General features: G+C 35.5%; 3 protein-coding genes across 4 annotated transcripts; 2 read left to right on the top strand and 1 right to left on the bottom strand.

The window, feature by feature from the left end:
- Window positions 1–10918: 10918 nt before the first annotated feature.
- LOC126687584 (uncharacterized) lies at window positions 10919–11815 on the bottom strand. Its single transcript, XM_050382144.1, has one exon. The coding sequence runs from the start codon at window positions 11813–11815 to the stop codon at window positions 10919–10921; it is 897 nt and encodes a 298-aa protein (XP_050238101.1).
- A 1406-nt stretch (window positions 11816–13221) lies between these two features.
- Window positions 13222–19333, top strand: LOC126687417 (pre-mRNA-splicing factor ATP-dependent RNA helicase DEAH10). Of its 2 annotated transcripts, XR_007644113.2 has the most exons (13): window positions 13222–13364; window positions 13455–13582; window positions 13673–13889; window positions 13974–14391; window positions 14718–14921; window positions 15590–15750; window positions 16256–16441; window positions 17063–17294; window positions 17508–17722; window positions 17885–18019; window positions 18221–18411; window positions 18709–18941; window positions 19019–19333. XR_007644113.2 is itself a non-coding variant. In XM_050381978.2 (12 exons), exons 1-11 carry the CDS (start codon window positions 13309–13311, stop codon window positions 18402–18404), a joined length of 2136 nt encoding a protein of 711 aa, XP_050237935.1. In that variant the 5' UTR covers window positions 13222–13308; the 3' UTR covers window positions 18405–18411; window positions 18709–19333. The 2 variants fall into 2 exon arrangements, 1 of the variants encoding a protein (XP_050237935.1); XM_050381978.2 differs by having other exon boundaries at window positions 18709–19333.
- A 749-nt stretch (window positions 19334–20082) lies between these two features.
- On the top strand, window positions 20083–25549 carry LOC126687306 (putative methylesterase 11, chloroplastic). The gene is made up of 3 exons (XM_056106147.1): window positions 20083–20507; window positions 22200–22436; window positions 25201–25549. Exons 1-3 carry the CDS (start codon window positions 20181–20183, stop codon window positions 25381–25383), a joined length of 747 nt encoding a protein of 248 aa, XP_055962122.1. The 5' UTR covers window positions 20083–20180; the 3' UTR covers window positions 25384–25549.
- Window positions 25550–26585: the final 1036 nt, after the last annotated feature.

The following is a 26585-nucleotide window of genomic DNA, read 5'->3' as shown; positions in this document are numbered from 1 at the left end:
TCCGGGGGCTTCGCCGCTCGCCGACTTTTCCGACATGCTTCCACTTCTCTATAACACATATTCCAATTCAATTCTCACCAAAAACGTCTATAGAAACGCGATTACGATTCGTTTAATTTGTTAAAACGAAATAACCCTTATTTACTAATTCTCGCAACAAAAACGTCAAGCTTACCTCGATTTGAAGCTTAAAGATGATAGAGAATCGAATTCTGAACGAATTGATATAAAGAACGCTCGATTTGGACGAGAAACGGCGAAACCGCGGCGGATCGTAATCGATCGTCAATTTTCCTCCCTCTAATACTCTTCTTCCTTCTCTCTAGAATCATCCAGCTTCTTCAAGTGTTATATATATATATATATATATATATATCTGGCTAATTATCCATTTTGGTCCTTTAACTCTTTAACTTAAACAATTTCTCTGTTAAACTTACTCTTTTAACCAAATGATTAATTATCCGTTTTATACGTACTATTTATATCCAAATAAATAATACTAACTCAAAATTATTATTTTTCGTCAATAATCTTTTAATTACTACCCTCGATATTTAATTGGCTAATTTGCACTTTAGTCCTTAAACTTTTCAAAAGTTGCAATTTAGCCCAAAACGTTATTGCGTCCAAATTTTAAAAGGTCTCCGATTAACCCGAAACTTTTACCACTATTACTATAAAACATTTCGCGGACCTTGGCGAAATAATTTCCCTTTTCGGGACTTTACTGGTTAAATTACCACTTTAGTCCCTGAACTCTAGTTTGGGACTTTTCTTGACATTTTTCCTTTTATTTCAAATTCCAACTTTAGAATTGGAATATGATATTAAATTCCGTAGAATTACTTTCCCAAAACCGACCTACTAAAAGCTTATTTACCTTAATTTCTTGGAAATTATTTCCGATATCGCCACCATGCCATATCAGAACTGGACACATGGTCTAATTAAATACTTAAATATTTTGGGGTATTACAATATGACTCGATTTGGATTGACATAGTGAGCAATAAGTAAGTACTCCTAAACAAGCATCTAATCCTGAAATTTCTAGCACATAACAGACAACTGTGTATTTTATTCCAATTACATGCATAAAACATAAATTAGATGTAAATGTGAAATTGATTTTAGATTTATTACTGTCTTAAATACCTAAACATCCACTAATTATCGTTTTCATGGCATCCTTATGAATTCTATGTGATTTGATTAGTTTGGAACTAAATTAACATGATTATTCATTAGACTTGCTAATAGTGGATCTAGACATACATTCAAAACAGCAAACAATATTTACATACCCAAATTGTAGTTGATATAGAAAATACTTTTCAACCTTATTCTAGAGTGTTTGGAAGTTGTCTAGCGGTTATCTGCCAATACAACAAACTCAGGGTCTGGTTAAAATATGGAAGTCGGTCCTCTGTTCATCATGAGTCCACTGGTCCAAACCGGAGTCAATTCCAGGTCTGAACAAAGTAGTAAAACGCCTCAAGAAGTTGTTATGCCGAGGGTTGGGCTTCGAAGCCTAAGATGACATGGAAATGCGGATTGTCGCTAACGTGGCAGAAAGATGCTGATTAGGAATGGACCGGATAATTACATAAATAAATCCTACAACTAATTACAAGTCTGTGGGTTCAAATAGAGACCGATTCCGAGCACGAATGAGCTCGGGAACACAAAAATAGGTTCTAGATTCTGAGTCGAAGATATGGAAGAGCTGGAGGCTAACGATCATGGCGCCACCAAGAGTGGCGGCGGCTCCACTCTGTTCTGGCGGTGGCGCCTCTCTGTTCCGACGGCGGCGCTAAAACACGAAGATACGGAGTGGTTCGGTTTTTGATTAAAAAACATGCAAAAATACACAAAAATGCATAAATAGATGTTTAGAAATTAATATATACAAAAATAGCACGTTCAACAATGATTAAAACAACCTAAACATGGATATAGAACGAAAAGCATGGCAAATCATGGCAGTTCTGGCAGTTTATATAAAAAACATAAGAAAAAGCTAAACTTGCATCATATTACTTCAAAATTTGAGATAACATGCACATATAATGATAAAAATGTGATAAGAACTGAATTTAGGATCCTCAAACATACTGTTATGGGTTATGGGGTCGTCTTATAGAGATCTGGACGTAGCATCTAGTGTGGATCGTAGTGCAACACTAGATCTTTGCAAATTTAAAGCGTTGAAGTTAGATCTGATTCGAATAATTGACTAAATTTGATGTGTGTGGATGGTTCGACTTAGGGTGTAGAATTAGGATTTTTGCTGATTACATGTGTCACCTTTAGTTAGTATTTTAGTTGTGCTATTTATAGAGGTTAAGTTAGGGTTATGGTTAGATTAGTGTTTAGATTAGGTCAAAAGTTTATTTTAGGTTATTTAATTACAAAATTAATATTAATTGTGTGCCATGCAAAAGATGGCATTAAGGATGTTTTGGTCATAAAAGTGTCAAAAGGACTTTTAAAACCATAAGAGTTTGGTTTTAGGCAATTTCATCAGTTAGACCTGCAAATTGCCCATAAACTTATAAGACATTATAACTAGTCCAATTTCTTAGACTTAGATCATGATCCCTTTGAATTTCTATGGGTTATTTGGACAATTACACTTCAGTCCTTCAAGTTTTTCGTTGCATGACGATCTTGTCCACTCAAATTATAACAAGCGGATCACTAGCTCGTTATTCGAACAAGTGTCTTTGAAAATCATCATCTAATTCTCCAGTCCCTTATCACTTTTACCAATTACACCACAAACTTATTTGTATTCATATTCGTCCAAATTCTATATATAGCTTTATTTATATTTTAGAAAAAGAAAAAGGGTCATTTATGCCTCTAATTTTTGCCTACAGGATCAAATAAGCCCTCAACGCCCAGAAAGGTTCAGTTATGCCCCTAATGTCTTAAAATGGGATCAACGAAGCCCTAATTTTAACGCATAAATGAGATGTTGGGGCCTAGTTGGCAAAATCGAGGGGCCGAATTGTTCACTTTTTTAAAACTTTAAGGGCATATTTGAACCTTTTCAGACGCTGAGGGCTTCCTTGATCTTGAAGCCAAACTTTAAGGGCATATTTGAACTTTTTCAGATGCTGAGGGCTTCCTTGATCTTGAAGCCAAACTTTAAGGGCATATTTGAACCTTTTCAGACGCTGAATGCTTCCTTGATATTGAAGCCAAACTTAGAGGCATAAATGCCCCTTTTTCCTTAAAAAAATAAAATGCCATTAATTTTTTAAATTATAAGACTTTGTATTATTTAAAACTTAATTTGTATGAATTTTTTTTAAATAAACATTATATTAAATTTTTAAATTAACACAATAAAAAAATAAATTATATAAAATAAACATTACATAAAAGAGCTCAACAACAACAATAATTGATGGAGTCTGCCTTCTGAACCGGTGAGTAAGACCTGCAAAACAGGGTAGAAGCTAACCGGACGGTGGTTGTCCGATTAACTCTCCGATGCTAAAGTCAGTTTAGAGCTTTGAGCAGCGTTTTGTGTATATGAATGTAATTGTGATTCTAGGCATACCTCGTGCTCCTTTTATAGTAGTCGAATATACCTAGTAGAGTCGTATTAGGCAGGTGAATCCTACTTTGCAGGGATTCGGCGATATCGTAGGGATTCTCCTGATTTGTCGTGATCTACCTTAATCTGATAAGAGTCCTATTTAGGAACGTCTTCCTAAATAGTCTTATCTTCCTAAAGTAGAGCTTATCCTTCCATATATAGTGTTTGTGTCCGAATAGGACAATACTTCCATTCTTGGTCGATTACCCGAATCCCGGACCTAACGCGCTTTGGGCGGATCATGTGGGATTCGGTCTTCATTGGCATATCACCGAATCTTAAGGGATTCGGCGTATCTTCCATATCTTCGGATCTTCAGGGAGAGTCCGGTATCATCTGAGAGTGGATCTCCTGTGACTCGGCTCCATTATATTTACTGTAGGATTCGGTATCCATCATTAGCCCCCCCGCAAGTGAGCTGAAGTAGTTTGGCATTTATGCCTTAGTGGATTTTAGCTCTTTTGGAGCTGAGTTCCCTTATACGGGCGAGTCGCTTCGTATTCCGGGCGAGTCGTTTCATATGTTTGTGGATGACGTTTCTTCTTTAGTAAGATTCTGTGTTGCCACGTGTCGACATTTAGTGATTTAACGATTAATGATTTATTCAAAAACTCTTCGTATTTAATCTCTTTGCATTTCTTCTTTTCCCTCTTACTTGCTTTTCGAATTTGTTCTTATTTCTTGCAGCTATTTTCTTTTCGTTCTTTGTCTGATTATTTGGTTCTTCGTGACTTGTTTTATCCAGATTTTCAGGTATGTTCTCTTTTGTTACTTGGATGTTAATATGGTTTTCTTCCTTGTATATGTTCTTCATGATCATCGTTCTGGAAATTCCTTTTCTGTACTTGGTGTTCTTCGATGTGTTCTTCAATGTGTTCTTCAATATATTTCTTGTTTGATCTTTATTTTGTATTTATATTTGTGATTTCCTGTTCTAGGATGCCTCTTAGTCGAGTGGAAGATGCATGCGCTGCTATGGCTTTTACCAGATCAAAGCTTCGTAGGAGTGAAGTCTTATATATCTATTTTAAGTATAGCTTTCCTTTCGATTATAGGGTAATATTACCTGGTGCCGATATGGCTGCTTCCGATTCTCCAGGATCTTCTTGTAGGGCGGTTCTCTTCGAAGAGCAATTTGCTGCTGGTCTTAGGTTTCCTTTAGACTCATTTTTAGTAGAAGTGTGCAGGGATTTAAGGGTTGCTCTGGGACAACTTTATCCCGGTACGATTAAAGTAGTGCTCGCCTTTTCGGAGGCGTGTAGACTTCGGGGTTGTGCCCCTTCTCTCAACGTGTTGTATCATTTCGTAGACTTTAGGAAGTGCGATGGTTGCTTCGTTTTCGCCCTTGGCAGAGAAGGGCGATCTCGTATTTATCTTCCTTGCCTAACCAGTCGCTGGCGAAGGCGTTTCTTTATTGTTTACCATAAATTTGCTTTTCTTCATTTTTCGGATGGTTTTTCTTCTCACCGAGTTCGGAGTTGTCCGTCTCCTTTAAGTTTATCCGAGTCAAAACTTGCTTTCGACATATCTTTCTGTGGTGCTATATCGCGTCCCGTTCTAGATGTCTTGGTCAATAGTCATCTTCGGCGTCGATGGTTTCCTTTGGAGGATCCTCCTCGAGGCTTGGCGGATCTTTGCTACTCTTTTGTTCAAGGTATATTAATTTGCTTAAGTTCTTTTTGATGTTTCTTTTGTAGGATGTCTTCTTCTTCTGACGATTTCCTTTCCGGGTTTCAAGTAGATTTGGACGTTCCGATGGGTGGTCCTGACGTTCATATCGCCAACATTATTCCTGGCGACGTTGATGTGGATGTGGCTCCTGCTGATATTCCCATTGTTCCCGTCGATATAGCGTTGCCTGCGGGTGATGAGGTTATTGTTGTAGATGATGATGATGACTTGGCTGATCCAGTAGGTGACGAGGCGGTTCCATCGCTACTTCCCCCTCTAGCATCATTTACCGTCTCGGGGGGAGTTGGGGGTGTGAATTCAGATGGGCTGGTTGTTGCTGATTCGGGAGAGATTTCTCTGGGTCGAGACCTGGATTCTCCGTCTAGGAAAAGACGTCGAGTTGGCGATGGTTCTCCATCGAGGGAGAGTTTTCCTGGAAGCTCTTCTTCTGCTCCAGATTTGGTGCAGTGGGTCGAAGGTCAGGATCCCGCTAGTTTGCTGAATCCTAGAGTGCTAGCGGAATATATCCGAACTTTGGCGATTCCTGATGATGTCACGTGGTTTTGTGCTAGGCCGGGTCAGGAGCTTTCCGATCTGGCTTGTTTTCATGGTTTCTCTGTAAGTGTTTTCTTTCTTGAATATAATATATTTTTTATATTTAGTTGTTTCCTTACTTATTTATTTTTGGTGTTTGTAGGCTCTTCAATCTGTTCTGGTATTGAACGACCGCCGACAGTGTGCCGAGGAGGAGGTCGAGCGTCTATCTTCTCTTTTGGCGACTTCCGAGTCTGAAAGGGCAAAATTGAAGGCATCTTTGGAAGAGCATGATTCCCTTTTGGCGCAACTTAAGGCGCAGGATGCGATTAACGATCGCCAAGTTAAAGTGATCGAGAAGAAAACCGATGACTTGACTCAAGAGATTGAGGAGCTTATTCGAATCAATTCCCTTGTTGGTGGGGAGAGGGATAAGCTAAGATCGGAGGTTGAAGGTCTTCACATCCGTTTGCTGGATACGAAAGCTTTTTATTCTGCTTTGATAAGCGAGTATCGCCTTGCGATTGGGAGGAAGCTTCTAGAGCAGAATCCTAATATTGATCTTTCTGGAGTTAATGGGTTGGATCCCCAGGCCATCGCTCGTGACCTTCTTGTCAAGATATCTAAAGACCGTGTCCAGTAGTTTTTCTTTTGATTGTATTTGCTAATGTACGAATTTTGTTTTTTGTAATTCGCAATTTATGAATATATTTTCTTCGTGTTTCTTCGAAAGCGCGCTTTCGCCTTATCTCAATTTTTTGTTTATGTACTTGTCTTGCCTCGAGGGTTATTCTAAACCCTGTTCTTGGTGTTGCTTTTTTATAGAGTTAATCTAAACTCTTTTATTTTTGTTTTTATTTCGAGTTAATTTAAACTCGTTTTTCTTGGCTATCCGCCTTTTGTGGCGATTTGCCTAGTTTGGCGATTTTGCCTTGAGTTAATTTAAACTCATTTTCTTGGCTATTAGCCTTTTGTGGCGATTTGCCTAGTTTGGCGATTTTGCCTTGAGTTACTTTAAACTCATTTTCTTGGCTTTTAGCCTTTTCGTGTTGATTCGCCTTGTTTGGTGATTTTGCCTTTCTTGAGTTTGATCTTTAATTTATTTTTTCTTCTTTCATCTTTGATTTAATCATTCGTGGCTGTTCTTGATTTTTATTTCTTTATTGGTTCGTCTGGCTAATCAGATAGTAGGAAAATTGAACTTTTATTGATAAAAAGATGGCATACAAAATATTAAAGATAGATTTGACGCCATCTGGTAAGACGTAAAGTCGTTACCGATGATGGGTCGCTTTCCGTTCCTATTCTTCCTTCTTTTCGGTCTTGTTTTCTTGGAGATCCACTACTGACTCGTCGTAGCACTTCTTGGCTATTCCTTGGTCTCCTCTCAGCGTCACTACTCCCTTTTCGGTTGGTATTTTCATTGCCAACGCTCTTATGCTAGTTACTGCCGCCGAATCATGGAGGAAAGGTCTTCCTAGGATGGCATTATATGTTAATTCCATGTCCACTATGTTAAACAGTGACATGACTTTCTTGTTTATTCCTCTTTCTGGGCCGATTATTACTTCCAAAGTGACTGCTCCCAGTGGAGTGATGGAGGGGCCACCGAGTCCTGATAACGGAATTGGGACTCGGCGTAGCCTTGACGCCGTTCCTCCGAGCATTTTGTATGCTGCGTTTGTCATGAGGTTTACCGCGCTTCCTTCGTCGATTAAGATTCGCTCCATGTTCCAATTTTCAATGATAGTAGTTACTACCAAAGCATCGTTGTGGGGCGCTTTGACGTATTCATAGTCTTCTACATCAAAGATCACCGGTGGCATGTGAGTTTCTCGTATGTTCATCACTTCCTTCCTCTGCTTTCTCCTGATCGTGGAGCTGCTATGTCCTCCACCATTAATCATGTGTATGGTTCCCAAAATTTTGGATGGGCGCTCGTCTTCTTTCTCTTTCGGCTTGTCTTCTCTGCTTCTTTTTTCTCCTTTGTCATTGCTCTTCTCTTTTCGGGCCACAAATTTCCTCAGCTCGCCTGTGTCGATCATCCTTTCGATCTCGACCTTTAAGTCTCTGCAGCTATCTGTTTCATGTCCGTAATCATCATGAAATTTGCAGTATTTTCTGGTGTCTCTTACCTCTGCTTTCATCTTTGGTGGCCATACCACGTTTTTGACGTTTTCTTTGATCCACATGAGGACATTAGTTCGGCTGGTGTTTAGCGGAGTGAAGTTATTCTCGTCATCTCTGGGATCATATCTCGATTCATATCTTGTCTGGGGGGCGAATCGTCTGTTCTCCTCTGGCCTTCCTCTCCTGTCATCAGGTTTGGACTTGGTTTTTTCTCTGGATCTCTCTTTTGACTCTTTTCCTTTTGCTTCCTTTCCACGGATCGCCCTTCGCCCTTCGTCTAACTCGAAGTATTTCTGGGCTATGCCCATTAAGTTCGAGAAAGTCGTGGGCTTATTGACTAGTAGCTTGTCCACCAGTTTTCCGAATCGCGTCCCTTCTCGCAATGCTTCTGTCGCCATGTCGACATTCAGGTTGTCAATCTTCATAGCTTGCTTGTTGAATCGTTCGATGTAGCTTCGCAGGGTTTCTCCTTCTTCTTGGATGCAGGATCTTAGGATGCTGGTAGTGGTTTTAGCCGGGATGTTTGTGAGATATCTATTAAGGAACTCTGTTGAAAGCGAAGCGAAGCTTTTGATCGAGCCTGGTTTTAATTTGTTATACCATCTCTGGGCCGTGCCCGTGAGTGTGGTAGGGAAAACCCTGCAGAGAATGGCGTCTGATACGCTGAGTAGCCCCATGGTCGCTGTGAATCTAGAAGTATGGTCTCGGGGGTCTCCTTCCCCATTGAAAGTTGGCAGGATCGGTAGCTTCATGCTGTGTGGGATGGTTTCCTCCATGATCTCGGGCGAGAGGGGTGATCCTTTCAACCTGAGATCGTCTATATCCAATTCTTCAGATTTTAGTTTTTTGAGTGCTTTGGCGATCTTCTCTTCCAAATCTTCTTCCACCACATATGTGGCCTTGCTTTTTTGGGGTGTCTCGGACGATTCGCCCTCTCCTTCTTGGTGTTTTTTCTTAGTTTGCTCTTTCCCTGCATCTCTTTCTTGTCGCTTGCTCTTCGGCGGGGCGTCTTCTTTTTCCTTCTCCCTCCGTTCGTCTCTCTTTGAATTCAAACCACTCCGGGCGTCCTCCTGGTTGTGCTCATTTCTGGGTGTCTCTGGTGATTCCTCGTTAGATTTGTCTCTGTTCGGACTTTCCTCGTCGCTGGTTCTATTTTCTCGCTGGTTTCTTGCTTCGTTTCTTTCTCCATTCCCTCTGGTTCGGGGTTCCTTGCTCTTATTGTTTTCTGCTCTTGTCTTTCGTCGGCTTGAGTTTGCGTTTTCTGTTCTTCCTCTTCTTCTGGGAGCTGTAGGGCTGAAATTTTCCCTTAGGATTTTCATGGTTTCTTCGTGCCTGTCGTTCGTTCTTTTGGCTTCGCTAGCCAATCTGTCTAGATTTGCCTGTACTGATTCTAGTATCTTTTTCAGCATTTCGTTGTGTGAATCTTGTGCTGCTACGCTTGGTGCTTGTTGTTCTTCAGTGCCCAGATTGAAAGCAATTGGGTTGCTTCCCCTCATCGGATTAGTTTGGTATTGAGGTGTTGAAAAAGAGGGCCCTCCGGTATTGCTTTTTTCCCCGGAGTTGTGAAGCCCGTCTTCCGTCACGTTGATTATCTCCGGAGTGTTTTTTGGGTCCATTGGTTGTTTGTCTTTCAGGTTTACTCTTTCAGAAGTCATCTTCTTCAATGAGATTTGTTTTTGAGTTCAGAAAAAGCTCCTTCTTTTGAAGTTTAGTTAAGCTTTTCCCACAGACGGCGCCAATTGATGGAGTCTGCCTTCTGAACCGGTGAGTAAGACCTGCAAAACAGGGTAGAAGCTAACCGGACGGTGGTTGTCCGATTAACTCTCCGATGCTAAAGTCAGTTTAGAGCTTTGAGCAGCGTTTTGTGTATATGAATGTAATTGTGATTTTAGGCATACCTCGTGCTCCTTTTATAGTAGTCGAATATACCTAGTAGAGTTGTATTAGGCAGGTGAATCCTACTTTGCAGGGATTCGGCGATATCGTAGGGATTCTCCTGATTTGTCGTGATCTACCTTAATCTGATAAGAGTCCTATTTAGGAACGTCTTCCTAAATAGTCTTATCTTCCTAAAGTAGAGCTTATCCTTCCATATATAGTGTTTGTGTCCGAATAGGACAATACTTCCATTCTTGGTCGATTACCCGAATCCCGGACCTAACGCGCTTTGGGCGGATCATGTGGGATTCGGTCTTCATTGGCATATCACCGAATCTTAAAGGATTCGGCGTATCTTCCATATCTTCGGATCTTCAGGGAGAGTCCGGTATCATCTGAGAGTGGATCTCCTGTGACTCGGCTCCATTATATTTACTGTAGGATTCGGTATCCATCAATAATCATCTTCTAATTCATACACTTTTGTTGGCTATTTTACTAATATTGGTGGATCAGATACCAATCTACTAGATTATTGATGTGAGATGTGTTATATTTCTTGATTATGTAATGTCGTAATATATTTTGTAGCCTTGTAGGTTATTATCTCGTAAAATTACCTATGTAATGTTTTATATTACCGTCCTGTCAAATTAATTATATAATGCTTTTATATAATTATTTCGTAAAATTGTTTATGTAAGGCTTTTATTTTATCATTTCGTAAAATTATTTATATAATATTATTTCGTAAAATTGCTTATATAATATCTTTATATTAATTTTAACATTTTTATTATGGAAATTAAATGATTAATATATATATATATATATATATATATATATATATATATATATATATATATATATATATATATATATATATATATATATATATATATATATATATATATATATATATATATATATATACAGAGGTAAGGTAGGGCCTCACTTAAGAAAAATTTCTGTACCTACAATTCAAAATTTTAAATTAACTACACTTCCCTAATTATTTTATACAGCAGAGTAAGCATTAATACATGGCTTGGGCCTTAGGTTTATCTTTTTTTTTGAAGAACAGAATTTCAATTAATTCAAAAGAGCTGAGATGTCAGCCACAGCAAGATGAGTTACATCAGTAGGGATACAACCCTTCCAATATTCTGAAAAGTTCTTACTAATAAGACTTTTACGAGCTAAACAATGAGCTACCTTATTAGTACTTCTATTAGCGTAATCAATGCCTAACATACTGACATTATTACATAACACTCTACAATCTTGAATAATAAGGCCAATGTCATTAGCAGGCAATTTGTTGTTCTTGAAGGCTTCCACTACTACTTTCGAATCAGAAGAGATTTCGAAAGGAGTTAAACATTCCTTCATGGCCAGCACAATTCCATCCCTTATAGCAATAGCTTCACCAGTACTCACCTCTGGACTTCCCCTGTATTTGCAATGACCTGCCAGAATCCCCAAGCCATTGCTATCTCTGATAACCGCACCTGTACCAAAACAATCATTGACAGAATCAAATCCTGCATCAACATTAATCTTGAAAGTACCATTCCTTGGAGGTATCCATCGACTATCCTCTGCTTTCCTTGCTTTCCTTTTCCGCATATGATCTGCTGTTTGATTTGTAACACTATGAGCCTGCTGATTGTTGCTAAAATCTTCAATATAGACCTGAGCCCACTCCACAACTTTCCCTGCTGGCTTGACAGAACCACCAAACAGACTGCAATTTCTGTTATTCCAAATTAGCCAAAGAAGGACACTAAACATGATGAACTCCTGCTTCTGCAATTTGTTAAAAGCATAACTAATAAAATCCTGTATCCTCCAATTCCTTTCAGGTTTGCAAAGGCCTGATACACTCCACAGTCTCCAGACCTGTGAAGCACATTTACAAAACCAGAAAACGTGCAAATCACTTTCAGCATCCACCCCACAATTCTGACAGCAACAATCAATATTCATTCCCTTAGGTTTATCTGATATGAAAGATTCATCGGTTTTTGTAAAATATTATTGTATGATAAAGTTAGGAAGTGTATAGTAAAGTGATATGTATAGCAAAATCTGATTATTATAAATTAACTTAAAAAAACAGTTTCTATCCAAATTAAACTCTTAATTCTAAAATTTTCAACTTTGTATATTTAAAAACATATTTTTAATTTCCTAATTGGTTTTTCAAATACCGTGAATTAAATTTCTACAAATATACATAATATGCATTATAACAATCAAATTCAAATTTTTATTTTTAATAATAAAAATACAAGTGACTTTTAGATCTTTATAATATTAGTAGTCTTGCTAAAATGATGGTTAAGACGGAAAAATATTTTTTATTTTCTTTGACCTATTGCGTATATTTTATAGAAAAAAAAATCTTTAAGAGTGTTAAAGATTAGAATATTTTACAATAATTTCAAACGATGAAAATTACCGTAATACAATTGCCTCTAATTAAAAAGCGATGATTTTTTAGTTTTGAAATGCCTGGTTTGGTTCTTTTTATTTTATATTAAAAAATTTAATAGTTATACATTATTATTATATTTTCGTTTGGATCGACATTCCAATTTTTTCTAAAAAATAAATTTGTGCCCTACCTCAATATTTAGTCTAGCTTCGTCACTGTATATATATATATATATATATATATATATATATATATATATATATATATATATATATATATATATATATATATATATATATATATATATATAAATATATTAATATTATTACGTGTAAAATGAGTTTACAATGATTTAATAATGTAATAATTAATTAAATACACCCACAAATTGTATGTATTAAATCGTAATAGTATATTTATAAAGTGAAATGATAAAAGAAAAATATTTTACCATTTCTGATTAGAGAATGGGGAAGAGAGTTCCCTAAACGCACTGGAGAGGGCATAATGAGAGAGGAGAGGGCCTAACTAATAATCTGGTGAGATTAAACATCTAACTATAACACTTAAAACTCTAACTGCTGATTATTATTTTTATAAATAAAAGAAAATTATATTAAAATATTTGATTAAAAAAATTTAAAGTTCTATTAATTTTTTAAAGCTATCTTCTAATATATATTAATAAAAGTCAGATATATTATAAAAGTAAATGACTTAATGATTTGATTTTTTTTTAATTTTTTAAATAACAGTTTAATTATTTAATTCTAACAAATAACTAATATAAGAAAATTAAAATTAAAAATATTAAATATAAAAAATAAAACAAATCAAATTAACTTTATTAAATATATAATTCTTATTTTTAAATTTGTGTTAAAATAAATATAAATCTAAAAATTAAATTAAATTAAAATTTTTTCTTACTTCAATTGTTTGACAAAATTGGGATTAATCAGCAAAAAATTTCCATTACAGAGCTGTGATTATCAGCTTAAACCCGTAAAGACACCGATTGTCCTTATTCTGTGCTTGAGCGATGCCGTCAATGGCGCAAAACGGCACCACCAACGCTAACACCGATTCCGTTGCCAGGTTATCTTATTTTCTTCTTCTTCTTCATATATTTCACTGAAAATTTCTCCAAAAACTAAACAATATTGCTTCGATTTTGCAATACCGCAGGAGGGAAAAAATTAAGAAACAGAGAGAATCTTTACCAATCGCTTCAGTTAGAGAACGACTCATCGAAGAAGTTAAAAAACACGATATTTTAATCATTGTTGGTGAAACCGGAAGCGGAAAAACTACTCGTGAGTTAGTAATTAATTACAGTTAACTTCTATTTCTTTTGTGCTGTATGTTTAATTTAACTAGGGTTTTGTCGTTCATTTATGTGCTAGAATTGCCGCAGTTTCTATTTAATGCCGGATTCTGCCGTGACGGGAAAGTGATTGCTGTCACACAGCCGAGGCGAGTTGCTGCTGTAACTGTAGCGAAACGTGTAGCTGAGGAATGCGGAGTTGAATTAGGTCAAAGAGTTGGTTATTCTATTCGATTCGATGATAAGACTTCTTCCGGTACTAAGATTAAATACATGACTGATGGTTTGTTACTTAGGTAATGTTGATTATTTCATGTCTTAGATAGTTCCCATTTTAATTCGATATTGCATACGTGAACTGATGTCATACTTGGTTACAGGGAAGCGTTATTGGATCCGTACCTCTCTAGATATTCTGTCATTATTGTTGATGAAGCTCATGAGAGAACTGTCCACACTGATGTCTTACTGGGCTTGCTTAAGAAGGTGCAAACTGCAAGATCAAAGTCTGTTGCTCACCGTGGTTCTATTAATGATAATAAGGATAACAATGGCACATTGAAGGAGAAAGAAAATGATGATCAAAGCATTATGTCTCTCAAGAATTGCCAAGGTAGAAAATTCTCTCCACTGAAGTTAATTGTCATGTCTGCTAGTTTGGATGCACGTGGTTTCTCGGACTACTTTGGTGGTGCCAAAGCTGTTCATATCGAAGGACGTCAACATCAAGTGGATATACTTTATACAGTTCATCCTCAGGAAGATTACCTTGCTGCATCCTTGATGACTATATTCCAGGTTGTTATTTAGTGTCTTACACTGCAAACAATTTTATAGACTTATAACATGGTTATTAAACGATTTGATTACTGGAGTTGTAAAGTTTGAGTTGATATTGTTTTCTGTTATGCGCACCACTTAGTAATTAATATTCATGACTTTTTATGCCAGGTTAGGATTTAGCAGAATATGAATTCAATCTTTCCGTTTTATTTCTTGATAGTTTTTAAGTGATTCAGCTCAAATTCTTTTTCTATTCCATGGACTAATAGACCTTGTTCTGTAATTGCTATATGCTTTTATTGTTTTGTCTTCTTATACATCCTTTGCCTTATTGTACCTAGATTCACATGGAGGAGGCCCCTGGTGATGTACTTGTATTTCTGACTGGACAAGAAGAGATTGAATCAGTTGAAAGACTTGTGCAGGAGAAACTTCATCAGCTGCCTGAAACTAATCGAAAATTATTGACTGTTCCCATATTTTCATCTCTTCCATCAGAGCAGCAAATGCGAGTTTTCATGCCAACCCCACTTGGGCATCGTAAGGTAGGTTAATGCTGCATACCGGTTAGCCTCTGTTAAGTATGTTCAGTATAAAACAGGACTGTAATTAAATTTAATTGTTAAGATTGGCACAATATCTTGTTTAGGATAAAACCTGGATTGTTTAAGTTTGAAGCCTGACATAATGCATGTGTCATCCGAGCGACACATAGTTTTCATGTCTGGAGAATTGTGATGATAGTATATTCAGTTTCTCTCATTCTCCGATAGTAGATAACCGTGCCATGAATTCTCTCTCTAGGCCATTAAATAATAACCTTTCTTGTTGGGGATGTTGCTCTGGTTGGATATTTTCAAATGTTTATTCATTTATATATATTAACTGGATTCACATCTATGGATTTATAATTTTCTAAGTTGTACAATAGTGAGCATGACTTGAGAAAATATAAAGTTGAGGAATATCTGCAGTTATTATTTCAATATGAATGCTACATTTCTATTTTTATATTCCTCTATTTATAGATTCAAATACATGTGGAGATAAATAGCTATGGATGCTCGATGCAAGCCTACACACTTTTACTTTCATGCATATCAAATTTGTGGAGCTTTTTTCTTTTACAATTAATACTTGTAGAATGTGGCATACACTCTTCTGTTATAGGCTAATTATATTTTACTATCTATGACTATCAATGATATATTAGGTAATATTGGCAACAAATATTGCTGAGACATCAGTGACAATTCCTGGAATCAAGTATGTTATAGATCCTGGATTGGTAAAAGCACGTTCCTATGATCCAGCCAAAGGCATGGAATCACTGATTGTCATTCCAACATCAAAAGCTCAAGCTCTTCAAAGGAGGTACGCCTTGGGGACTATGCCTGGGAAAGACTAAAGTTTCCATATAAAAGTGATTTCAGTAAATATTAATTACTCAGGATGGTAGTTTATGGCTCATGTTGTTTGGTTGATTAATGACTACCATAGATAGCAAAATCATTTTCCCTAATTAAACTGCCTTTTGGTAGGAGTAGTTTACAATAATGTCTGAATTACTTCCATAATCATTTTAATATTTGAATCCCATACTTTGCTTTTACGACCTTTTTTGTCTTGGGTTCTTTTGTATTAGTATATGTATCTCTCGTGTTCTTTCTCTATTTGAATTAGGTGAGCTGGAAACATAATCTAGTTGATTTAAATTGGTCTGATAAAACATAAATTGGTTTGCTTTTAATTTCTTAATTTATCTTGATCTTGTTCTCTTGTATTATAATATTGATATGAGTCGAATTCTTTGCGGTAGCTATTCTTAATAAATTAGCTTAAAAAAAATTCTGAATGACTGTAAATCTTTTTCCTGCAGTGGACGTGCCGGGCGTGAAGGACCTGGCAAGTGCTTTCGTCTCTATCCAGAGAGGGAATTTGAGAAACTTGAGGATTCAACAAAGCCAGAGATCAAAAGGTGCAACCTTTCAAATGTCATCTTGCAGCTCAAGGCTTTAGGTGTTGATGATATCATTGGGTTTGATTTCATGGAAAAACCATCCAGGTAAAAGTTAGATGTTTTTCCATATTTAAATGGTTTGGCAATTACACTCTCTTGGAATTTATTCGAGTTACCACATGATTATGCATGCGCTGTCATCTTATATTACCAGTAAGGTTTCACATTATTTTACTCTTGAGTAGTCTGGTTACATGTTTTCTGTAACAGGATCATGTCTTTTGCTACAAATTGTAATTCATTAATGTTTTATTTCTCCTTTTTTACGATGCTAAGGTTTTTTTATTATGGTTACTTCATGGATTCTCTTTGTCCTTGTCTCGACTTCATGTGTTCTTCTGTTTGAATCCATTTGTTAAATGACCATTTGGCATGATTAGCTTATCTCTGGTAGTCGGCTTTGCATGTTTGTTTTATTGGGTAATTACTATCCAATGTTCTGTGCTGTCTTGAGGAACTTGATTAATTATTGGAATCACATGATTAGCTTATCTCTGGTAATTGGCTTTGCATGTTTGTTTTATTGGGTAATTACTATCAAATGCTCTGTGTTGTATTGAGGAACTTGATTAATTTTTGGAAACAAATATTAGTCCAATTATCACTCAAATGTATCCTCTAATGTGACATAAAAATAGTATTTGTTTTCTTTATGCATTTGAACAGGGCAGCTATTGTCAAGTCACTGGAACACTTGTTTCTGCTGGGTGCTTTGACCGATGAGTGTAAGCTGTCAGATCCTGTCGGCCATCAAATGTCCCGGCTTCCCTTGGATCCGATTTATTCCAAAGCTCTCATCCTGGCTAGCCAGTTCAACTGCTTGGAAGAAATGCTAATAACTGTTGCAATGCTCTCAGTGGAATCTATTTTTTATGTCTCCCGTGAGAAGTCAGAAGAGGTATGCTGGCATGAAGTGCTTTTTTCCTAAGATAAATAGTCCACCAAATTCTCACCCTCATGAGTAGATGCAAACTTATGCCACTGCAGATACTGAAAAAAATGTTATTGGTTTAACATTAACTTTATTGTTTCTTCAGTTGTTCTGCTATTACTGTTCCATCTTGGTTGAACTTTCAGTTAATAATTACTAATTTATATATCTGATCGCCAGTCAAAAACAGCAATGAAATGTTTTTCAAGTCCAGATGGAGACCACGTTACATTGATTAGTGTTTATCGAACAGCAGATGAACTTTGGGAAAAAAGGAAGATGGAACTTGGTAATGAAAAAAACTTCAGAGGTAAAGGTGAAAAAGTTTTGAAAAAATGGTGCAAGGAAAATTTCATTAATAATCGTTCCCTGAGGCATGCTCGTGATATTCACAGGTTGAATACTTTGCCTTTTTCCCCACTCCTCTTTTCTTCTTTGTTGCTTTCTATCTCCTTGGAATTAGGTTTATTCTGTGAACTATGAGATTTTTAATGTTCATCTTCTGTAGTTCCTATACTTGGTATTCATGAACTCATGTGGTCCTTTTTCTTTTGCAGTCAAATTCGAGGGCACGTTGAGCAAATGGGTCTTTGCATTTCTTCTTGTGGAGATGACATGCTTCAGTTCCGCAGATGCCTTGCTGCTTCCTTTTTTCTTAATGCAGCTTTGAAGCAGCCTGATGGGACATACAGGTATGTAATTTACATCCGCATGAGCTGTGAAATTCATCTGGGTGGTCAGGTATTTTAATTTACATCCGCATAGCTCCTAACAGTGGCTGTAACTATGCAATCACTACAGCCAACCTTCTCTTTCTATCACCCCATGTTATCTTTTTTGACTCTCCATTTTTGCCATGTTGAGAACACTGACAGTTTTGGACTAAATGGCAGGGCATTGGCAAGTGGTGAAGTAGTGCAGATTCATCCTTTTTCTGTGTTGTTCCGGTCTAAAGCAGAGTGTGTAATTTTCAACGAATTAGTCCAGACTTCTAAGAAGTACATCCGGAATGTAACGAGAATCGACTATTTGTGGCTGACTGAACTTGCTCCTCACTTTTATGCTTCTCAGAATTAAAATTTTGGTAAGATGTCGGACAACATATTTAAGTTTTCTGGTCTTAGAGCAAGCGCTCTTTTTGGACCCATTTCATGAGCTTTATGACTGTCACCGCTGGACATATCATCTTCAGTTATTGTTATCAAACACACACACACACGCACATCCACACAGCTGTTCCAGCTGTGAAGCACATCGTGCATAACTGTACAGCAGTTGCTATGAATCCTTGGTTGAAGCCCTCTTTAGGTTTCAAAATAAAGCAATTTTTCTGATTTCTGGGATGTATTGGCGGTCTAATATCTGATTTTCTTACCTGCAGCTTAAAAGTAGGAGGATGGTTTCCACAGTTAATCATCGAGAACGAGCGATGATGATACAACCATTCAACCAAATTTGTGGCATACAGCATTGGAGCATTTTCATTCTCAACCTGGATGCCTGTACTGCTAGTATCTCTGAATATCTGGCGTTTTGTTGTTTTGAGCTTTGCACAGTGGTGGAATCTTCGACTCTTCATCCTCAAAAGGGACTTGACTCGCTAATACAAGAAAGGTTACTGCTCCAGTTTTGCCTTTAGTTCTGTCTGTTGAAAATCAGAATCTTTTCCATCTAACCATATCTTTGAGCAGGCAGTGCATTATTCTTCATCTAGTTTGGGTGGGGGAGCCTCAGAGATACATTTTAATTTCCAATTCACCATCGGATCTGGTTGGTATCTCCCCCAAATGCTATCATGAATACTGCATTTGTGCTCATCGGTGATCCGGTATTATATCCTGCAACACTAACTTGAATTTTTGGCCTTTATTTATAGCCTTGTATACTCAAATGATGAAATTCCATCTTAGGTGACAAATTTCATTCTAAATGTAATACCTTTTTTTTTTTTACTATTGTTTGGATATCCATACCATTTTGATAATGATTAACTAATTTTACCATTATTTCTGTTCGTATAATCCCAGGGCAGAAGCAAATCCCAGTTTGTGGGTATGTATAGTCTTTTTTGTAAGAACCCATTATTTCAAGTTACGGCAGTATCATGAATGCTTAGCTAATGCATGATTTGAGATTAAAAATAATAGTAATTTGAACAGAAGTGGAATGCTCAAGAATGCAGAAAAAGTCAAATATTAGAAAGCTTCTAACATGTCCTCATCTTAGAGATTTACAATACATTTTTAAGATAATTTGTGGCCGCTATCTTGGCCGATCATTTTAATATTCTTGAGTCTTGACACCCCTTTTTTGGTGCAGCCCATTAATTTCTTATTAGTCAAATGTTGTATTTAATGGTCTGCAACCTCTAACCATTAAACTCTTAATTTGTCTTTTGAATGGTCTCATATCTTAATACTAATTTTATGAGAATTTCTAATCTAAAATAGGTGAGTCACATGAAATTTACTAATTTTTGAATTGTAAAATGAATTCAAAACAATGTTAGATATATGCAGATTCGAACTTGGTAACAATTTATACTCCATATCATCACCTATGGAATTAAATTGATGTGGAGAAATTTACTCACAATGGCCTAAATACAAAACAAAAAACATTTATGATTCTTGCATATTTAGTTATTTACTGCAGTGTACATCCAAAGTATTCTAAATGCATAGTTAATTTAAGGTCTCCCAACCACTGAAAGATATCAAGAAAAAAGCCTTTACTACACGTGTCTAATGTATATATACATTATACATACAAATTCAAGAGAAGCAAAACGTGAGTTCAACTATCTCTATTACATATAAATATGCTTAAACCTTTGTTTTACATGCAAAGACAATGGGGAATTCATTAACATGTATCTCACCAGACAAGAAAAAAGTGAGAAAAAAAGGGTTTACACATCCGCCGCAACCTCCACGTAATTCTGTAGGATGTTCAAGTGAAAGAAAAAGCTTAGCTTCTTCTTATTTGGATGAGGATTTAGCAGAACAAGCCATTGCTGCTGCCATGCTTTTTCGGCATCATCAGAAAAACGGCAGTCTTCCGTTTCCGAGATCGCATTCTCTTGTTTATCCTTCTCAAACCTCAACCAAACCTTTTACTAAGAGTTCCACTTCTAAACAACGTCCTTCTCTCGATCATTTGTTGAAACCAGCTCGACTTGTAAGTCACGTTTTCGTTTCTTTGTTGTTCTTATTTATTTATTTATTCGAGTTTATTTATGATCGTGTGAAATCTTGAACTCGAGACCTTCGTAAATTCTCGCGAAGTTGAAAAATCAATTAGACCATTCCATGATTCTGAATTGATTTTCTTAACTATATGTTAAGATAGTTTTGATTAATTTGATTGTTTTAGTGGTACGACACCTTGTATAATAGAGAAGTTGATTTGGTCAAGTTAAATACGTGTTTCAACATTTGTGTTGATACATTATCATTTAATTATACTAGTTTCGCATTACGTGCTATGCACGTGGCTCGTAACGTAACTCGTCAATGAACATATTAGTAAATTTATTATAATTATATTAATTTTTTATTTATAATTAATATTAAATTAGTTAAGAATTTTTTGTAAGAGTAAATATAATATATTCGTTTATTAAATTTTTTTCCATACTGAATTTATTCTTCTTTTGATTTTATAATAACCATAATTAAATAATTAACTTAATTTTATTAATAATATCTTTAAAAATAATAGATAGAAATTTAAATAATATTATATTGACCAAATACAATATTTTAATTTTGTAGTTCAATCAAACTAAAAGATAAGTATTCCTATTAATTTGGAGGCATTTAGTTATTTTTTACATATTAAAAACTAAATTGGAGATAATTTAGCTACCTATTCTAATTAGGACTTTAATTACAATAGTGATTTATTAAATAGCTAATTAGTTAATGACTATAAAACCTTTATTTAGTAGTAATCTGGAAAAGATTATTCAGCAAATTTGCCTGTCCCCCCCCCCCATCCGTGCTTTTATATATAGTATAGATAAACAATAATATCTTCATTTGATTTTCTTTAATTTATTTAAAATATTTTTTTCACATTTCATCTATCATAAAATTCTTAAAATTTTAAATAATACATTTTATTTGATATGAAACTATCATTAACGGTGAGATATATAGTTACCTACTAAGGAATATTTCGGTTGGTGTTCTTATATCACGAGAATAAAATATTTGAGATTTGAATTCTATGCATCACATCTATTAATATTAACTTTAGTGTGCGTTTATCACCTTTATAAAATAGCTACTGACCCGTTGGACCTCTAATATTTAAATTAGGTTAAATCATCTAAAAATACCTCAACTTTTTGAATTTTATCGTTTATGGCCGCATCTTTCAAATTCTCAATTTTAACCATTATTCAATTTTCAATTTTAGTTATAGACATTTAGACATTTGTTTAAATTGGAGTGAAAAGAGATTTAAATATACTCTTCATATTGATTCTGTCAAAAAGATTTATAAAAAAATGCTAATTGGAACAATATGAAACAATAGGTATATTTGGATGTTTTTCCGCTCCAATTTGATTGGCTATAATTGAAACTGAAAATTGAAAAATATGTTGAAATTAAAGATTTTAAAAGATGAGGCATAAACGAAAAAAATAAAAAAGGTGAGATATTTCTGAATGGCTAAACCTATAAAAAATAATACAAACTGCTTTATTACGTAAAACGGACACAAAAAGTATGCGTTAGAATTTCCGGAAAAACCCGATTTGCATTAGTATGTGATTATATAGGCTTTATTTGATTATTCGTTTCATACAACTGGAATCTGATATTGTAAACTCATAACTAACTTACTATATACGTATTTTAGGATGCAAAGATTGATGATGTTGAGACCAAACATGTAATGCTAGTACATGGAGGTGGTTTTGGAGGTTGGTGTTGGTATAAAGTGGTTACACTTCTGGAGGAAAATGGGGTTAAAGTTGATGCAATTGACTTAACAGCATCCGGCACTCATTCATCTGATCCCAACACTATTACTTCTCTATCCCAATACATACAACCACTCATTGATTTTCTTCACAATCTCAAACAAGGACATCAGGTTTGTCACTTCAATTTATTACATTCTGGAGTTTTAGGGGTTCTTTTTTATATAATGCTGGAGTAAGAAAAAAAAAACCAAATCAAACCGAGCCACTAAATTCAGCTCACTTTGATATAAATTATAATAAAGAAGTCTTTTTAGCTCGGTTCGGCATTGGAAGTAATTCTTGTTTTCACTTTTGATGAAAATCAAAACAACTAGTTAAGTTTGATTTGAAAATTTTAAATTCATATAAAATCAATTAAACTCGGTTAAAAATAAAATAATTTTTTGGCTCAATTGGAATTAGATGCCGCTCCTAGTGTTTCTTTTTCAAAGGCTAAAATTTTCATTAATAATAACGAAAATTACAAGAACGGTTTCTCAACACATTGAGTCAACTATTCTAGAAAAGATGATGAGAGCTGTAAAAATACAATCATCGACTAGGGCTAAACTAACTAACAAGGGTCACCCAAATTACTAGGCTAAAATAACTAAATTTAATAATTAAATCTAGACTTGTTGAACGTTCTAAGGGAGCTCAGATCCTGAACGTTCCAACTGATGGTTTTCATTGTTGTGGGGGGTCTTGATTAACAGGAACCACCGTGGGGATACCAATAAATTGTCACCAGCAATATATTCTCTAATTTGAGATAACGTTTCTGAAATTTCTTTAGCTGGTAAAACACCATTTTGACATTGAATCTCTTCATCATCCACCTCTTCAATAATATTAGAAATATCAAAAAACAGGGACGTTCTACCTATCACAATTACATGGGTTTTCAGCAAACTGGGCTTCGTACTGGGCTTTTTAAAACCCCTTTCTTTGGTTTTGATTTGAAGCCCAACAGAGGTTTCCTTTTTGGACTTACCCCCTGAAACGCGCCAAATTCTCTTCACCATTTATCTCCAATCCTGGTCAACAGGAATATCAATAAGTTCATTAATACCACATCCTTTCCAATTTCAAAAGGTTTTTAAATATGGAAATTCCCTCCTCCCTGTTTTTTCTCCACCACTAAGGGAAGTTGAGATTTTGATATTAATTCTCCACTAATCCCTCTTGTTTCCATATTTTTCGCCACTGAATCCTTCGACTTCATCAATGGCAAATCCTCCCCGTTCTCTTCTCCGACCACTTTTCCGGAATTGTTCCTCTGCCTCTTCCCTCTATTGTTAATCCATTGAACAGGACCAGCTTGAATTAACTCATTATACTTGCATACTGTGTTCACCTCCCCATCAGTGTTACTGCATTTAATCATTGGATGTCTAATAACTCCACATCTGAAGCACAATTCAGGCAATCGTTCATACCTCAACATTGCTACAATAACTGAACCTTGAGAATCGATTTTAACTTTTAAACCTCTTTTTAAAGGTTTAGTAATGTTCACCTTAACCCTGACACAGATGTACTTCCTCAAACAATCTCAAGACGCTCCTGGATCCACTTCTTCTACTATGCCAATCTGGGACCCTAAAGATATGCCTGCTTCTTTGTTCAATCACATAAGGGGCAGATTATGAATTTGAACCCAAAAGACAACAAATTCAAATTTCATCGTCATAAAATCACACATTCCCGTTGGTATTTCAAGAGCAATGAGATTCTCCAGATATTTCCAAGGCCCTCCCGCTAGAACTCTTCTTCTACTTCTTGCAAACTGAAGTGAAAGACAAAATAGTTATCGCCTAGAGATTCAACCATCACTGGCTTTTTCGTTCGCCTAATGAAACTAATAGTGGAAATAAAACCCTCACCGGGTCACTTTTTTGTAGATATAACTTTTCCGAATAATGAATGTGCAACCTTCTGCTCACCCACACTCCTTGCTTTTTCCCCTAAGTCACACACCTTCAGATCTTCATCATCTGATAATGAAAGTGCTTAGCACAAAGAGGATAATTCCATTTCTAAACAGAAACTCAAATACTGAATGCTAGTAAGAGAGCTAGCTAAAAAACTATTATGCAGAGAAGAAACTAGTAAGAAATATCTTCTTACAGTGATTAAAAAGAAAAGAACAAAGGGTCAACGCGCCCCTAAACTTGTGACATGGGGTCATCTAACCCAATTTATACTTCTTTGAGCAACTAACCCCAAAACTCTTCACTTTTAGGTCAAATAATCCCATAATTGTATTTTTAAAACGCGTAAAATACAAATCGGAGTGAGGATTGTAAAAAAGTAATTAGATACTTTCCTAATTGTTGCGATATAATTATCCTAAATCCATTTTTTAAAATAAAAAAATGAATTATGGGGTTATTTGATCAAAAAATGAAGAGTTTTGGGGTTAGTTGCTCAAAAAAGTATAAACCGGGTTAGATGACCCCGTGTCACAAGTTCAGGGGGTGCGTTGACCCTTTGTTTAAAAAGAAAACCAGCAGCTGAACCTATAAGGTTAGCTGTTTAACCGGTTGAGTAAATTATGCATAAAAATAGATCTAGGTCATGGTTTATGTTCAAACTGATTGAATCACAAGTTCAACCGGGCTGATTACTTGTTCAATTCGATTGGACCGGATTTCCGGGTTTTTAGATTAGTTGGACTAAACAGCTGACCGATCCGGTACTGTTCGAGTTATTAATCAGTGCCTCCTCATAAAACTATTAATATCTTGAGATTGTGATATTAACAAATATTGTGAATTTTGACTCATATAAATTAAAAATTAATAAAAAAAATTAAAAATTAGCTAAAGTAAAAATTGATATTTTAATTGAGATTAATAATAAACAAGTGAAGATTTTTGTGATGAAATGCAGGTGATATTGGTAGGACATGACATTGGTGGTGCTTGTATATCATATGTAATGGAATTATTTCCATCTAAAATTGCTAAATCAATTTTCATAGCTGCACCAATGTTGTCCAATGGCCAGAGTGCCTTTGATGTATTGTCCCGGTTACAGGTATCATTAATATTGTTGTTTATAGCCTCCATTTGATTTGCTTGAATTTCTATGCATTTTCTTTTTCTATTTTAGACAGATGCTACTGATCTAATGCGACAAGCCCAATTATTTATATATGGCAATGGCAAAAATTACCCTCCAACTGCAATTACTCTAGACAAGCCATTTTTGAAAGATTTATTGTTTAATCAAACTTCTCCAAAGGTATTTTCAATCGTTCTATAATAGGTCTGTATATTATAAGGTCCATGTTAGTATTTTTCTACTTTGGTGTACCGATTTTCCAAAAAATGAAAGTTGGTGTGGTAATTGTTAAGTTATAAAGTTCGTGTTGTAATTACAAATAAAGATAAAGTTCGTATGTTAATTTACAATTAATCCTCATGTCTTTTTTTTAATCTTTTTACAAATTTGTGAATCTATTCCATTCATCTTTTTTTTTCGATAAATATAACATATTGTATAATATATGTCTATAGTAACCATTTTTACATTAATTGTGATTATTTGTTTGTTATGAATTTCCAGGATATAGCATTAGCAACATTATCAATGAGAGCAATTCCAATTGCACCGGTTCTAGAGAAATTGTGTCTTTCGAAGAAGAAATACGGATCAATCCCCCGTTTTTATATCAAAACTCAACAAGATTTCGCAATTCCTCTCCCTCTACAAGAAGCCATCATCAACTCCAGTCCTCCACAACAAGTTTTTATGCTCAAAGGTTCAGATCATGCCCCATTTTTCTCAAAGCCTCAAGCTCTACATAGGATACTATTACAGATATTGCAAATTCCGCCAAATCAATCTTGAATTCATAGCCTCACATATATAATACCATTTTATTTTATTCAGACCACGGTTATAAGGGTGAACTTTATGAATTCTTGGCTACACATATGTATAATTATAGAAAAATCATAGTATGTTTATGATGGAGCATTCTCATACGAGTGAATTTTGCAATTTGAGGATAATGAAACTTGTATGAGAGCGATCCGTAAAAGACCAAATTTAGACTGAAAAAAATTAAATATCTAGTAATATTGAACATGTGTTGCACATTGATACAAATATTAATTTGTTTGTTTTTTTAGCATTGTGAGTAGGTGGATAATGTTTAAGAGTAACCAACGTTAGATTGTGCTTGCATATGTCCTACTCATTCTATGTGGTATTTATTGCGAGTATTACAATCTCCAACTAGAGGGTGTAAAAATTTGATGGAACTAAAA

The sequence above is a fragment of the Mercurialis annua genome, linkage group LG6 (assembly GCF_937616625.2).
Source record: "Mercurialis annua linkage group LG6, ddMerAnnu1.2, whole genome shotgun sequence".
NCBI classification, from domain to species: domain Eukaryota; kingdom Viridiplantae; phylum Streptophyta; class Magnoliopsida; order Malpighiales; family Euphorbiaceae; genus Mercurialis; species Mercurialis annua.
This window is presented reverse-complemented; position numbering and strand designations above follow the sequence as displayed.